The sequence below is a fragment of the Coregonus clupeaformis genome, chromosome 18 (genome assembly GCF_020615455.1).
Source record: "Coregonus clupeaformis isolate EN_2021a chromosome 18, ASM2061545v1, whole genome shotgun sequence".
Classification (NCBI taxonomy): domain Eukaryota; kingdom Metazoa; phylum Chordata; class Actinopteri; order Salmoniformes; family Salmonidae; genus Coregonus; species Coregonus clupeaformis.
Genome location: NC_059209.1, coordinates 33,609,117 through 33,626,388, shown reverse-complemented (window position 1 = coordinate 33,626,388; position 17,272 = coordinate 33,609,117). Strand labels below are relative to the sequence as shown.

General features: G+C 47.5%; 1 protein-coding gene across 1 annotated transcript in view; it reads left to right on the top strand.

Annotated features, from left to right (window-relative positions):
• LOC121530690 (WD repeat and FYVE domain-containing protein 3) overlaps positions 1 to 17,272 on the top strand; it is a 204,728-nt gene that overhangs the window by 108,645 nt on the left and 78,811 nt on the right. The window contains exons 21-25 of the mRNA XM_045226849.1: positions 269 to 369; positions 4,154 to 4,372; positions 7,175 to 7,356; positions 11,710 to 11,941; positions 15,836 to 15,993. Of these exons, the coding sequence (XP_045082784.1) occupies positions 269 to 369; positions 4,154 to 4,372; positions 7,175 to 7,356; positions 11,710 to 11,941; positions 15,836 to 15,993 (892 nt within the window). The remainder of the gene's footprint in view (positions 1 to 268; positions 370 to 4,153; positions 4,373 to 7,174; positions 7,357 to 11,709; positions 11,942 to 15,835; positions 15,994 to 17,272) is intronic.

The following is a 17,272-nucleotide window of genomic DNA, read 5'->3' as shown; positions in this document are numbered from 1 at the left end:
GTTTCCCGTGTGTATCAACAATGGTCCACCACCCAAAGGACATCCAGCCAACTGGACACAACTGTGGGAAGCGTTGGAGTCAACATGGGCCAGCATCCCTGTGGAACGCTTATGGCACCCTGTAGAGTCCATGCCCCGACAAATTGAGACTGTTCTGAGGTCAAATTATTAGGAAGGTGGTCTTAATGTTTTTTACACTGTGTGTACTGTATTTCAGATTATATTAGATATAGTAATATCATGTACTGTATTTTCCTCCCCTCTCTAGGTGTCTGTTCCAGCCAAGCCTGGCTCCTCACAATGCTCCCTCTAACAATGCCAACTCAGGAGGAGTCAGCGATGGAGCCGTGGTCTCTGGGATTGGAGCAGGTCAGTATCACTACAACCTAAACTCAGCCTAGTCTTCATCCTTTAGCTAGCAGGTCAGTATCACTACAAATAACCTAAACTTAGCCTAGTCTTGATCCCCTAGCTAGCAGGTCACTATGACAACAACCTAAACTCAGCCTAGTCTTCATCCTTTAGCTAGCAGGTCACTATGACAACAACCTAAACTCAGCCTAGTCTTCATCCTTTAGCTAGCAGGTCACTTTGACAACGACCTAAACTTAGCCTAGTCTTCATCCCCTAGCTAGCAGGTCACTATGACAACAACCTAAACGTAGCCTAGTCTTCATCTTTTAGCTAGCAGGTCACTATGACAACGACCTAAACTTAGCCTAGTCTTCATCCTTTAGCTAGCAGGTCACTATGACAACAACCTAAACGTAGCCTAGTTTTCATCCCCTAGCTAGCAGGTCACTATGACAACAACCTAAACGTAGCCTAGTCTTCATCCTTTAGCTAGCAGGTCACTATGACAACAACCTAAACGTAGCCTAGTCTTCATCCTTTAGCTAGCAGGTCACTATGACAACGACCTAAACTTAGCCTAGTCTTGATCCCCTAGCTAGCAGGTCACTATGACAACAACCTAAACTTATTAGTATCACAACAATCCGAATCTTAGACTACATCCCCAAGCTAGCCTCCAACCCAAATCATAGTATCACGACACACATGAACAAAGTCTGCATCGCCTACAAAGGGAAACCAGCCGCTCCAAGCAGACCACCATAGTCCCCGTGCCCAAGGACAGATAACCTGCCTAAATGACTACCGCCCCTGTAGCACTCACGTCGGTAGCCATGAAGCGCTTTGAATGGTTGGTAATGGCTCACATCAACACCACGACTTCGTGGCCAAACACGACTCCAACACCATCATTAAGTTTGCTGACGACACAACGGTGGTAGGCCTGATCACCGACAACGATGAGACAGCCTATAGGGAGGAGGTCAGAGACCTGGCAGTGTGGTGCCAGGACAACAACCTCTCCCTCAACGTGAGCAAGACAAAGGAGCAGATCGTGGACTACAGGAAAAGTAGGGCCGAACACACCCCCATTCACATCGACGGGGCTGTAGTGGAGCGGGTAGATTAATTGTCAAAGACTCCAGTCACCCAAGTCATATACTGTTCTCTCTGCTACCGCATGGCAAGTGGTACCGGATCGCCAAGTCTAGGACCAAAAGGCTCCTTAACAGCTTCTACCCCCAAGCCATAGACTGCTGAACAGCTAATCAAATGGTTTTTACACTGCTGCTACTCTGTTTATTATCTATGCATAGTCACTGTACCCCTACCTACATGTACAAATTACCTCGACTAACCTGTACCCCCCGCACATTGACTCGGTACCGGTACCCCCTGTATATAGTCTCGTTATTGTTATTTTATTATGTTACTTTTTTTAGTTACTTTAGTTCATTAATAAATATATTAACAACATTTTCTGAACTGCATTGTTGGTTAAGGGCTTGTAAGTAAAATCAAATGAATTATATTCTCTCCTCCCAATTTCTCTTGCATGTTAACACAGCCGACCAGTCAGCCCCAGAATTGTTTCTATATATTTATAGACTCTCTCTCCTCCTTTCTCTCTGACCCATATACTGTATACTGAACAAAATATAAACGCAACATGTAAAGTGTTCGTCCCATGTTCCATGAGCTGAAATAAATGATCCCATGAATTTTCCATACACACCAAAAAGCTTATTTCTCTCAAATTGTGTGCACAAATTTGTTCACATCCCTGTTAGTGAGCATTTCTCCTTTGCCAAGATAATCCACCTGACAGGTGTGGCATATCAAGAAGCTGATTAAACAGCATGATCATTACACAGGTGCACCTTGTGCTGGGGACAATAAAAGGCCACCCAGCTGATGAAACTGTGGGTTTGCATAACCGAAGAATTTCTGCACAAACTGTCAGAAACCGTCTCAGGGAAGCTCATCTGCGTGCTCGTCGTCCTCACCAGGGTCTTGACCTGACTGCAGTTCGGCGTCGAAACCGACTTCAGTGGGCAAATGCTCACCTTCAATGGCTACTGGCAAGCTGGAGAAGTGTGCCCTTCACGGATGAATCCCAGTTTCAGCTGTACCGGGCAGATGGCAGACAGCGTCCGTGTATGGCGTTGTGTGGGCGAGCGGTCTGTTGATTCCAACGCTGTGAACAGTGCCCCATGGTGGTGGTGGGGTTATGGTATGGGCGGGCATATGCTACGGACAACGAACATTTTATCAATTGAAATTTGAACGCACAGAGATACTGTGTTTAGATCTTGAGGCCCATTGTCGTGCCATTCATCCGCGGCCATCACCTCATGTTTCAGCATGATGATGTGGTCCTCTGTAGCTCAATTGGTAGAGCATGGCGCTTGTAACGCCAGGGTAGTGGGTTCGATCCCCGGGACCACCCATGCGTAAAAATGTATGCACACATGACTGTAAGTCGCTTTGGATAAAAGCGTCTGCTAAATGGCATATTATTATTATTATTATTATTATTATTATTATTATTATTTATGATGCACGGCCCCATATTGCAAGGATCTGTACACACTTCCTGGAAGCTGAAAATGTCCCAGTTCTTCCATGGCCTGCATACTCACCAGACATGTCACCTATTGAGCATGTTTGGGATGCTCTGGATTGACATTTACGACAACGTGTTCCAGTTCCCGCCAATATCCAGCAACTTCGCACAGCCATTTGAAGAGGAGTGGGACAACATTCCACAGGCCACAATCAACAACCTGATCAACTCAATGCGAAGGAGATGTGTCGCGCTGCATGAGGGGCAAATGGTGGTCACACCAGATACTGACTGGTTTTCTGATCCACGCCCCTACCTTTTTGTTTAAGGTCTCTGTGTCCAACAGATGCATATCTGTATTCCCAGTCGTGTGAAATCCATAGATTAGGGCCTAATAATTTATTTCAATTGACTGATTTCCTTGATATGAACTGTAACTCAGTAACATTGTTGAAATTTGTTGCATGTTGTGTTTTTGTTCAGTGTAGCAGTATGACATCATCAGGGCTAGCTCATTCATCTAACCAGTCTGGTTCCTCCCAGTCTGCCCGGTAACCCAACCAGGCCCCTGTTGTCCAGCTCATATACTCTATGGACCTAAACAAATAGGCAATAATAGAGTGTAAGACGTCATCATTGATGTACAGACCCAGACACTAAAGAACCCATCCAGAGGATGTACACAGCTCAGCCTCCTCTCTCCCTCTCTCCTCTCCTACCCTCTCTCCCTCTCTCCTCTCCTATCCTCTCTCTCTCCTCTCCTACCCTCTCTCCCTCTCTCCTCTCCTACCCTCTCTTCCTCTCTCCTCTCCTATCCTCTCTCTCTCTTCTCTCCCTCTCTCCTCTCCTATCCTCTCCTATCCTCTCTCCCTCCCTCTCTCCTCTCCTACCTTCTCTCCCTCTCTCCTCTCCTACCCTCTCTCCCTCTCCTACCCTCTCCTCTCCTATCCTCTCTCTCTCCTCTCCTACCCTCTTTCCCTCTCTCCTCTCCTACCCTCTCTCCCTCTCCCCTCTCCTACCCTCTCCTCTCCTATCCTCTCTCCCTCTCACTCTCCTCTCCTCTCCTATACTCTCTCCTCTCTCTCTCTCCTATACTCTCCCCTCTCTCCTCTCCTTTCCCTCTCTGCCTCTCGTTCTCATGTATGAGGTATGCGGTCATCATTGGCTCATTAATTTAACCAGTCCCCCCCCCCCCCTCTCTCTCTCTCTCTCTCTCCCTCTCTCCCACTGTAGGAGAACGTCTGTTCCCCCCTCCGTCTGGGCTAAGCTACTCTACGTGGTTCTGTGTGGAGAGGTTCAGCTCTGCCCCACACACCCACCCTGTCCGTCTGCTGACGGTGGTCCGACGCGCCACCTCCTCAGAGCAGCACTACATCTGTCTGGCCGTGGTTCTGTCTGCTAAGGACCGGTCCCTTACGGTCTCCACCAAGGAGGAACTGCTGCAGAGCTACGGTGCACACACACACACACACACACACACACACACACACACACACACACGCGCACAAGGACACAGGAATACAGACACGTGCACACACACACACACACACACGCACGCACAAGGACGCAGGAATACACACAAATACAGTGACTTGCGAAAGTATTCACCCCCCTTGGCATTTTTCCTATTTTGTTGCCTTACAACCTGGAATTAAAATGGATTTTTTGGGGGTTTGTATCATTTGATTTACACAACATGCCTACCACTTTGAAGAAGTCATTGTTTTTGTGAAACAAACAAGAAATAAGACAAAAAAAACAGAACTTGAGCGTGCATAACTATTCATCCCCCCAAAGTCAATACTTTGTAGAGCCACCTTTTGCAGCAATTACAGCTGCAAGTCTCTTGGGGTATGTCTCTATAAGCTTGGCACATCTAGCCACTTAGATGTTTGCCCATTCTTCAAGACAAAACTGCTCCAGCTCCTTCAAGTTGGATGGGTTCCACTGGTGTACAGCAATCTTTAAGTCATACCACAGATTCTCAATGGGATTGAGGTCTGGGCTTTGACTAGGCCATTCCAAGACATTTAAATGTTTCCCCTTAAACCACTCAAGTGTTGTTTTAGCAGTACGCTTAGGGTCATTGTCTTGCTGGAAGGTGAACCTCCGTCCCAGTCTCAAATCTCTGGAAGACTGAAACAGGTTTCCCTCAAGAATTTCCCTGTATTTAGCGCCATCCATCATTCCTTCAATTCTGACCAGTTTCACAGTCCCTGCCGATGAAAAACATCCCCACAGCATGATGCTTCCACCACCATGCGTCACTGTGGGGAAGGTGTTCTCGGGGTGATGAGAGGTGTTGGGTTTGCGCCAGACATAGCGTTTTTCTTGATGTCCAAAAAGCTAAATTTTAGTCTCATCTGACCAGAGTACGTTCTTCCATATGTTTGGGGAGTCTCCCACATGCCTTTTGGCGAACACCAAACGTGTTTGCTTCTTTTTTTCTTTAAGCAATGGCTTTTTTCTGGCTACTCTTCCATAAAGCCCAGCTCTGTGGAGTGTACAGCTTAAAGTGGTCCTATGGACAGATCCTCCAATCTCCGCTGTGGAGCTTTGCAGCTCCTTCATGGTTATCTTTGGTCTCTTTGTTGCCTCTGATTAATGCCCTCGTTGCCTGGTCCGTGAGTTTTGGTGGGCGGCCCTCTCTTGGCAGGTTTGTTGTGGTGCCATATTCTTTCAATTTTTTAATAATGGATTTAATGGTGCTCCGTGGGATGTTCAAAGTTTCAGATATTTTTTTATAACCCAACCCTGATCTGTACTTCTCCACGACTTTTTCCCTGACCTGTTTGGAGAGCTCCTTGGTCTTCATGGTGCCGCTTGCTTGGTGGTGCCCCTTGCTTAGTGGTGTTGCAGACTCTGGGGCCTTTCAGAACAGGTGTATATATACTGAGATCATGTGACAGATCATGTGACATTTAGATTGCACACAGGTGGACTTTATTTAACTAATTATGTGACTTCTGAAGGTAATTGGTTGCACCAGATCCTATTTAGGGGCTTCATAGCAAAGGGGGTGAATACATATGCACGCACCACTTTTCCGTTATTTATTTTTTAGAATTTCACTTCACCAATTTGGACTATTTTGTGTATGTCCATTACATGAAATCCAAATAAAAATCAATTTAAATTACAGGTTTTAATGCAACAAAATAGGACCCAAAGGGGGGTGAATACTTTTGCAAGGCACTGTACATACGGGTATACGCAAACACACCCTTACCCAAACTCAAATATTGTTCCTCGTTAACCTGGTTACAGGTTTGAATAACCTAGTACAGATGATGACAGGAATCTCTCCCTTCCCCAGATTAACATCTCTACATAATTCACAGTCTCTGTAAATAATTGAGTTAAAAACATCCACACACACTGATACATTCTAACGCTGCTCTCAACTCTGCAAACCAACCGGCCATGCTGTCCTCTCTCTACCGCACATACCCAACCCTTATACCACAAACACACAACGTTGTTCACACATCATTGTCTTGTCCTTTCACAGTGAATGACTTCATACTCCTCTGAATCCTCTACCACACATACCCAATCTCAAGCCCTACATATATACACAGTTGTTTTATAATGTCAACCTTTGAACAACATCTCCCTCTCCTTCCTCCTTCAACAGTGGATGACTTCAGTGAGGAGTCTTCTCACTCTCTTCTACCCCTCCCCTCCCCCTCCTCTACCCCCTCCCCTCCCCCTCCCTCCCCTCCCCCCCCTCCCCTCCCCTCCCCTCCCCCTCCCCTCCCTCCTCTACCCCTACCCTCCCCTACCCCCTCCGCTACCCCCTCCCTCCCCCTCCCTCCCCTCCTCTACCCCTCCCCTCCCCCTACCCCCTCCCCTCCCCTCCCCCTACCCTCCTCTACCCCTCCCCTTCCCCTCCCCTCCCCCTCCCCTACCCCTCCTCTACCCCTACCCCTCCGCTACCCCTCCCCCTACCCCTCCCCCTACCATTTCCCCTCCCCTCCTGTACACAACCACAACCAACATCACCAAAACACACTTCAGACCAGGGATGGATAGTAATCTAGCCCAAGGCTGGTACTTTTCAGCTAGTAGAAATTGTACCCAATTTACAAGCAGACTAGTTTAATTTACTATTTTTAAGGAAGGTTTTAGTGAAATCTGTGGTCTACCAGTCAGCCGTGTGCCCAAAATCCTCAAGTTCCATCCCTGCTTCAAACCCATATGAAACATTTTTACAACTTTATGGTAACTTTACTATTCCCCCCCCCCCCACAGTGGATGATTTCAGCGAGGAGTCTTCGTTCTTTGAGGTTCTGCCGTGCTGCGCCAGGTTCCGCTGTGGAGAGCTGATCGGAGAGGGCCAGTGGCACCACCTGGTGTTAGTAATGAGTAAAGGCATGTTGAAGAACAGCATGGCCACGCTATACATCGACGGACAGCTGTTCCAAACCACCAAGGTAGGGTGTGTGTGTGAGAGCATGTGTATGCATGTGACTGTGTGACTATTTGTACTCTGAACTCTGAATGAGTGGATACTCTACCTGTATTAACTTACATTTACAACTTCGACCTGGCCAAGATAAAGCAAAGCAGTGCGATTAAAAACAACAACACAGAGTTACATATGGGGTAAAACAAAACATAAAGTCAAAAAATACAACAGAAAATATATATACAGTGTGTGCAAATGTAGCAAGTTATGGAGGTAAGGCAATAAATAGGCCATAGTGCAAAATAATTACAATTAGTATTAACACTGGAGTGATAGATGTGCAAGAGATGATGTGCAAATAGAGATACTGGGGTGCAAATGAGCAAAATAAATAACAATATAGGGATGAGGTAGTTGGGTGGGCTAATTTCAGATGGGCTGTGTACAGGTGCAGTGATCGGTAAGGTGCTCTGACAACTGATGCTTAAAGTTAGTGAGGGAGATAAGACTCTCCAGCTTCAGAGATTTTTGCAATTTGTTCCAGTCATTGGCAGCAGAGAACTGGAAGGAATGGCGGCCAAAGGAGGTGTTGGCTTTGGGGATGACCAGTGAGATATACCTGCTGGAGCGCATACTACGGATGGGTGTTGCTATGGTGACCAATGAGCTAAGATAAGGTGGGGATTTGCCTAGCAGTGATTTATAGATGGCCTGGAGCCAGTGGGTTTGGTGACGAATATGTAGTGAGGACCAGCCAACGAGAGCGTACAGGTCACAGTGGTGGGTAGTGTATGGGGCTTTGGAGACAAAACGGATGGCACTGTGATAGACTACATCCAATTTTGCTGAGTAGAGTGTTGGAGGCTATTTTGTAAATGACATCGCCGAAGTCGAGGATCGGTAGGATAGTCCGTTTTACGAGGGCATGTTTGGCAGCATGAGTGAAGGAGGCTTTGTTGCGAAATAGGAAACCGATTCTAGATTTAACTTTGGATTGGAGATTCTTAATGTGAGTCTGGAAGGAGAGTTTACAGTCTAACCAGACACCTAGGCATTTGTAGTTGTCCACATACTCTAGGTCAGACCCGTCGAGAGTAGTGATTCTAGTCGGGTGGGCGGGTGCCAGCAGCGTTCGATTGAAAAGCATGCATTTAGTTTTACTAGTGTTTAAGAGCAGTTGGAGGCTACGGAAGGAGTGTTGTATGGCATTGAAGCTCGTTTGGAGGTTTGTTAACACAGTGTCCAATGACGGGCCAGATGTATACAAAATGGTGTCGTCTGCGTAGAGGTGGATCTGAGAGTCACCAGCAGCAAGAGCGACATCATTGATATACAAAGAGAAAAGAGTCGGCCCAAGAATTGAACCCTGTGGCACCCCCATAGATACTGCCATAGGTCCAGACAACAGGCCCTCCGATTTGACACATTGAACTCTATCTGAGAAGTAGTTGGTGAACCAGGCGAGGCAGTCATTTGAGAAACCAAGGCTATTTAGTCTGCCAATAAGAATGCGGTGGTTGACAGAGTCGAAAACCTTGGCCAGGTCGATGAAGACGGCTGCACAGTACTGTCTATTATCGATTGCGGTTATAATATCGTTTAGGACCTTGAGCGTGGCTGAAGTGCACCCATGACCAGCTCGGAAACCGGATTGCATAGCGGAGAAGGTACGGTGGGATTCGAAATGGTCGGTGATCTGTTTGTTAACTTGGCTTTCAAAAACTTTCGAAAGGCAGGGCAGGATGGATATAGGTCTGTAACAGTTTGGATCTAGAGTGTCACCCCCTTTGAAGAGGGGGATGACCGCGGCAGCTTTCCAATCTCTGGGGATCTCAGACGTTATGAAAGAGAGGTTGAACAGACTAGTAATAGGGGTTGCGACAATTTCGGCGGCTAGCTTTAGAAAGAAAGGGTCCAGATTGTCTAGCCCAGATGATTTGTAGGGGTCCAGATTTTGCAGCTCTTTCAGAACATCAGCTGTCTGAATTTGTGAAGGAGAAGCGGGGGGGGGCATGGGCAAGTTGAAGCGGAGGGTGCAGAGCTGGTGGCCGGGGTAGTGGTAGCCAGGTGGAAAGCATTGCCAGCCGTAGCAAAATGCTTGTTGAAATTCTCGATTATTGTAGATTTATTGGTGGTGATAGTGTTTCCTAGCCTCAGTGCAGTGGGCAGCTGGGAGGAAGTGCTCTTATTCTCCATGGACTTTACAGTGTCCCAAAACTTTTTGGAGTTAGTGCTACAGGATGTTTGAAAAAGTTAGCCTTTGCTTTCCTAACTGATTGTGTATATTGGTTCCTAACTTCCCTGAAAGGTCGCATATCGCGGGGGCTATTTGATGCTAATGCAGTACGCCACAGGATGTTTTTGTGCTGGTCAAGGGCAGTCAAGTCGGAGGAGAACCAGGGGCTATATCTGTACTTATTTCTGAATTTTTTGAATGGGGCATGTTTATTTAAGATTGAGAGGAAATTACTTTTAAAGAACAACCAGGCATCCTCTACTGACGGAATGAGATCTATATCCATCCAGGATACCTGGGCCAGGTCAATTAGGAAGGCCTGTTCGCTGAAGTGTTTTAGGGAGCGTTTGACAGTGATGAGGGGTGGTCGTTTGACCGCGGACCCGTTACGGACGCAGGCAATAAGGCAGTGATCGCTGAGATCCTGGTTGAAGACAGCGGAGGTGTATTTAGAGTGTAAGTTAGTCAGGATGATATCTATGAGGGTGCCCATGTTTACGGATTTAGGGTTGTACCTGGTAGGTTCGTTGATAATCCACCTTGGAACAAAGGAACAACTATTTGAGGCAGTTTGAGAGGGACTTGGGGTTCTACAGTGAAATTGTATAATAAGAACTAACCCAAACAGCAATATGCAAGGCATATTGACATGGGAGAGAGGCATAAAGCAATCACAGGTGTTATTAGAGAGAGCTAAGACAACAACTGGTAATGGCGATAAAGTTTGGGCTGAGGCTAAACAGAATAAACAGGACAGGGTACCGTGTAAAGGAACAGTCCAGCATTCATCAGCTGTGCAGCTTATTGATCATAAGGTCCAGTGAACAGCAATATGTGAGTCCGAGAGCAGTTCAAATTGGGTAGGAAGCACAGTTGTAGTTTGCGTGTGCTAGCGGGCCGGGGCTAGCAGATGGATCTTCGTGGTCGACGTCGTAACGGGAAGCCTGTTGAAACCACATCAGACGATTTCGTCGGCAAACCAGTCGTGTTGGATCGGCGGGGCTCAGTGTCAACACTAGGAGGTCCCGTCCGGTTGAAAGAGAGGTAGAGAGCCGGGAGATGGGCCTGGCTCGAGGCTAGCTCAAGGCTAACTGGTGCTGCTAAGGGGCAATGGTAATTAGCCAACAACAGGTTGCAGCTAGCTGGTTGCGATGATCCGGCGCTAGGGTCCAGTGATTCCGGCAGATAGTCCGATATGCTCTGGGTCGATAGCACGCTGTGCAGACTGGCCGACGAATTGTCCTGGCTAGAGCTAGAGCTGGCTGGTGGGTAGTGCAGGCCACGGACAATGGTGAAGACGCTAACGGTGGCTAATAGCAAGTAGCCATTCAGTTGCAGCTAGACTAGTTTCAGCTTAAGGTTCTTGATAAAAGTTATAAAGAAATAATAGAATCCTTTCCACGTTGGGTGAGGCGGGTTGCAGGAAAGTATATTTAGTTAAAGAATGAAAAGTAAAATTGAGAAATATATACAAAATAGACAAAAAAAACAAGAAACTGGCTATTTACACTAGGACACAGAAAAAAAACCACGACCGCACTGCTACGCCATCTTGGATTGATGGTGTTACATCAATAGACCAGGTGTCATCTGACCAGCCCCTCTACCAGGGATTTTAACACTTACCCCCCCAGCCCCTCTACCAGGTAATGTAACACCTACCCCCCCCAGCCCCTCTACCAGGTAATGTAACACCTTACCCCCCCCAGCCCCTCTACCAGGTAATGTAACACCTTACCCCCCCAGCCCCTCTACCAGGTAATGTAACACCTTACCCCCCCAGCCCCTCTACCAGGTAATGTAACACCTTACCCCCCCCAGCCCCTCTACCAGGTAATGTAACACCTTACCCCCCCAGCCCCTCTACCAGGTAATGTAACACCTTACCCCCCAGCCCCTCTACCAGGTAATGTAACACCTTACCCCCCAGCCCCTCTACCAGGTAATGTAACACCTTACCCCCCCCAGCCCCCTCTACCATATCTTTGTTTTAATACAGTGGGTCGTTAGCTAACATAACACCATATCTTTGTTTTAATACAGTGGGTCGTTAGCTAACATAACACCATATCTTTGTTTTAATACAGTGGGTCGTTAGCTAACATAACACCATTTAACAGCTCTTTTCGCTCTCCTGTCCAGCTCCATTACATCCATAGTTCTCCTGGTGGTTCCGGCAGCACCAACCCCCCTGTGGTCAGCACCGTCTACAGCTACATAGGCACGCCCCCTGCCCAGAGACAGCTGTCCAATCTGGTGTGGCGCCTGGGGCCCACACACTTCCTGGAGGAGGGGCTTCCTGCTGCTAGCGTGGCGGCGGTGTATGAGCTAGGACCCAACTACACAGGCAGCTTCCAGGCCGTCTACCTGCTCTGTGAGTAGAGAGGAGAACGTGTGCATACACACACAGAGAGAGAACACACACACACACACACACAGAGAACACACAGAGAGAGAACACACAGAGAGAGAGAACACACAGAGAGAGAACACACAGAGAGAGAACACACAGAGAGAGAGAACACACAGAGAGAGAGAACACACAGAGAGAGAACACACACACACACACACAGAGAACACACAGAGAGAGAGAACACACAGAGAGAGAGAACACACAGAGAGAGAACACACACACACACACACAGAGAACACACAGAGAGAGAGAACACACAGAGAGAGAGAACACACACAGAGAGAGAACACACACACACACACACAGAGAGAACACACAGAGAGAGAACACACACACACACACACACAGAGAACACACAGAGAGAGAACACACAGAGAGAGAGAACACACAGAGAGAGAACACACACACACACAGAGAGAGAACACACAGAGAGAGAACTCACAGAGAGAGAGAACTCACAGAGAGAGAGAACACACAGAGAGAGAACACACAGAGAGAGAGAACACACAGAGAGAGAACACACACACACACAGAGAACACACAGAGAGAGAACACACAGAGAGAGAGAACACACAGAGAGAGAGAACACACAGAGAGAGAACACACACACAGAGAGAACACACAGAGAGAGAACACACAGAGAGAGAGAACACACAGAGAGAGAGAACACACAGAGAGATAGAACACACAGAGAGATAGAACACACAGAGAGAGAGAACACACAGAGAGAGAGAACACACAGAGAGAGAGAACATAGAGAGAGAGAACACACAGCGAGAGAGAACACACAGAGAGAGAGAACACACAGAGAGAGAGAACACACAGAGAGAGAGAACACACAGAGAGAGAGAACACACAGAGAGAGAGAACACACAGAGAGAGAGAACACACAGAGAGAGAGAACATAGAGAGAGAGAACACACAGCGAGAGAGAACACACAGAGAGAGAGAACACACAGAGAGAGAGAACACACAGAGAGAGAGAACACACAGAGAGAGAGAACACACAGAGAGAGAGAACATAGAGAGAGAACACACAGCGAGAGAGAACACACAGAGAGAGAAACACACAGAGAGAGAGGAACACACAGAGAGAGAACACACAGAGAGAGAGAACACACAGAGAGAGAGAACACACAGAGAGAGAGAACACACCTCTCACAGAGAGAGAGAACACACAGAGAGAGAGAACACACAGAGAGAGAACTCACAGAGAGAGAGAACACACAGAGAGAGAACACACACACACACACAGAGAGAACACACAGAGAGAGAACACACAGAGAGAGAACTCACAGAGAGAGAGAACACACAGAGAGAGAACACACAGAGAGAGAGAACACACAGAGAGAGAGAACACACAGAGAGAGAGAACACACAGAGAGAGAACACACACACAGAGAGAACACACAGAGAGAGAACACACAGAGAGAGAGAACACACAGAGAGAGAGAACACACAGAGAGATAGAACACACAGAGAGATAGAACACACAGAGAGAGAGAACACACAGAGAGAGAGAACACACAGAGAGAGAGAACATAGAGAGAGAGAACACACAGCGAGAGAGAACACACAGAGAGAGAGAACACACAGAGAGAGAACACACAGAGAGAGAGAACACACAGAGAGAGAGAACACACAGAGAGAGAGAACACACAGAGAGAGAGAACACACAGAGAGAGAGAACATAGAGAGAGAGAACACACAGCGAGAGAGAACACACAGAGAGAGAGAACACACAGAGAGAGAGAACACACAGAGAGAGAGAACACACAGAGAGAGAGAACACACAGAGAGAGAGAACATAGAGAGAGAACACACAGCGAGAGAGAACACACAGAGAGAGAACACACAGAGAGAGAGAACACACAGAGAGAGAGAACACACAGAGAGAGAGAACACACAGAGAGAGAGAACACACAGAGAGAGAGAACACACCTCTCACAGAGAGAGAGAACACACAGAGAGAGAGAACACACAGAGAGAGAACTCACAGAGAGAGAGAACACACAGAGAGAGAACACACACACACACACAGAGAGAACACACAGAGAGAGAACACACAGAGAGAGAACTCACAGAGAGAGAGAACACACAGAGAGAGAACACACAGAGAGAGAGAACACACAGAGAGAGAGAACACACAGAGAGAGAGAACACACAGAGAGAGAACACACACACACACACAGAGAACACACAGAGAGAGAGAACACACAGAGAGAGAACACACACACACACACAGAGAGAACACACAGAGAGAGAACACACAGAGAGAGAACACACAGAGAGAGAACTCACAGAGAGAGAGAACACACAGAGAGAGAACACACAGAGAGAGAGAACACACAGAGAGAGAGAACACACAGAGAGAGAACACACACACACACACACAGAGAACACACAGAGAGAGAACACACAGAGAGAGAGAACACACACAGAGAGAGAACACACACACACACACAGAGAGAACACACAGAGAGAGAACACACACACACACACACACACACACACACACAGAGAACACACAGAGAGAGAACACACAGAGAGAGAACACACAGAGAGAGAACACACAGAGAGAGAACTCACAGAGAGAGAGAACACACAGAGAGAGAACACACACACACACACAGAGAACACACAGAGAGAGAACACACAGAGAGAGAGAACACACAGAGAGAGAACACACACACACACAGAGAGAACACACAGAGAGAGAACACACAGAGAGAGAACTCACAGAGAGAGAACTCACAGAGAGAGAGAACACACAGAGAGAGAACACACAGAGAGAGAGAACACACAGAGAGAGAGAACACACAGAGAGAGAACACACACACACACACACACACAGAGAACACACAGAGAGAGAACACACAGAGAGAGAGAACACACACAGAGAGAGAACACACACACACACACACACAGAGAGAACACACAGAGAGAGAACACACACACACACACACACACACAGAGAACACACAGAGAGAGAACACACAGAGAGAGAGAACACACAGAGAGAGAACACACAGAGAGAGAACACACAGAGAGAGAACTCACAGAGAGAGAGAACACACAGAGAGAGAACACACAGAGAGAGAGAACACACAGAGAGAGAACACACACACACACACAGAGAACACACAGAGAGAGAACACACAGAGAGAGAGAACACACAGAGAGAGAACACACACACAGAGAGAACACACAGAGAGAGAACACACAGAGGGAGAACACACAGAGAGAGAACACACAGAGAGAGAGAACACACAGAGAGAGAGAACACACAGAGAGAGAACACACAGAGAGAGAGAACACACAGAGAGAGAGAACACACAGAGAGAGAGAACACACAGAGAGAGAGAACATAGAGAGAGAGAACACACAGCGAGAGAGAACACACAGAGAGAGAGAACACACAGAGAGAGAGAACACACAGAGAGAGAGAACACACAGAGAGAGAACACACAGAGAGAGAGAACACACAGAGAGAGAGAACACACAGAGAGAGAGAACACACAGAGAGAGAGAACACACAGACATCTACCTGCCAGGCTGTCTACCTGCCCTGTGAGTAGCTGTCTGACACACTTGTTGACCTATTTCACATTGAGCCACACCAGGTCAAGCTGGCCTGGTTACGAATCCACCATATTGCTGGAATTCTCCTAGAAAGGACAATGTGAAATGAAAATGTCTTAGCCAGCACAGCACGGTTGGAGTCTGCACAATAGTGTGAAAATATTACCAGTCTGTTAGGCCAGGCCTCACCGAGGACGGTTGTGTTTCTGTAGAAAATAATAAAGACTGTTATATGAGGAACCATGGTTGATTCTGCTCTCTGTCTCCCCCCAGGTAAAGACTCTAAGACTGGAGAGCCTCCATGTCCAGTATCCCTGGTCCCAGAGGAGAAGGTATCCTTCAGCCTGTACGCCCTCTCTGTCTCTGCCCTCACCGTGGCCAAGATACGCAAGGTCTACAACAAACTGGACGGCAAGGCCATCGCTAAACAGGTTAGCGTCGCTAACGCACGCACACTCACAATGTTATCTCCACCTCACCTGTAACACAATGTTATCTCCACCCCACCTGTAACACAATGTTATCTCATTTTTACATTTACATTTTAGTCATTTAGCAGACGCTCTTATCCAGAGCGACTTACAGGAGCAATTAGGGTTAAGTGCCTTGCTCAATGTTATCTCCACCTCACCTGTAACACAATGTTATCTCCACCCCACCTTTAACACAATGTTATCTCCACCTCACCTGTAACACAATGTTATCTCCACCCCACCTGTAACACAATGTTATCTCCACCTCACCTGTAACACAATGTTATCTCCACCCCACCTGTAACACAATGTTATCTCCACCCCACCTGTAACAGAATGTTATCACCACCTCACCTGTAACACAATGTTATCTCCACCTCACCTGTAACACAATGTTATCTCCACCCCACCTGTAACACAATGTTATCACCACCTCACCTGTAACACAATGTTATCTCCACCTCACCTGTAACACAATGTTATCTCCACCTCACCTGTAACACAATGTTATCTCCACCCCACCTGTAACACAATGTTATCACCACCTCACCTGTAACACAATGTTATCACCACCTCACCTGTAACACAATGTTATCTCCACCTCACCTGTAACACAATGTTATCACCACCTCACCTGTAACACAATGTTATCACCACCTCACCTGTAACACAATGTTATCTCCACCCCACCTGTAACACAATGTTATCACCACCTCACCTGTAACACAATGTTATCTCCACCCCACCTGTGAAGTGGTTTCCCAGGTGAACCCCATGGCCTCTCTCCCGGTCAGTTTGATTGTACTAAAGGTCATCTCTGTAGAGAAAAGGAGAGTGCAGAGGCAGCAGATTTAAAAACAGTAGATTAACACTGGTTGCTTTGTACCATGTCTTGGGATTGAAGACTGATTTTGTCCTGTTTATCTCTCCTCTCTCTCCTTCTCTCCTCTCTCTCCTTCTCTCCTCCCTCGCTCCCTCCTCTCTCCCCCTTCTCTCCTCCCTCGCTCCCTCCTCTCTCCCCCTTCTCTCCTCTCTGTCCTTCTCTCCTCCCTCGCTCCCTCCTCTCTCCCCCTTCTCCCCTCTCTTCCCCTTTCCTCTCTCCCCCTTCTCTCCTCTCTCCCCCTTCTCTCCTCTCTCCCCCTTCTCTCCTCTCTCTCCTTCTCTCCTCCCTCGCTCCCTCCTCTCTCCCCCCTCCTCTCTCCCCCCTCTCTCCCCCCTCCTCTCTCCCCCTTCTCCC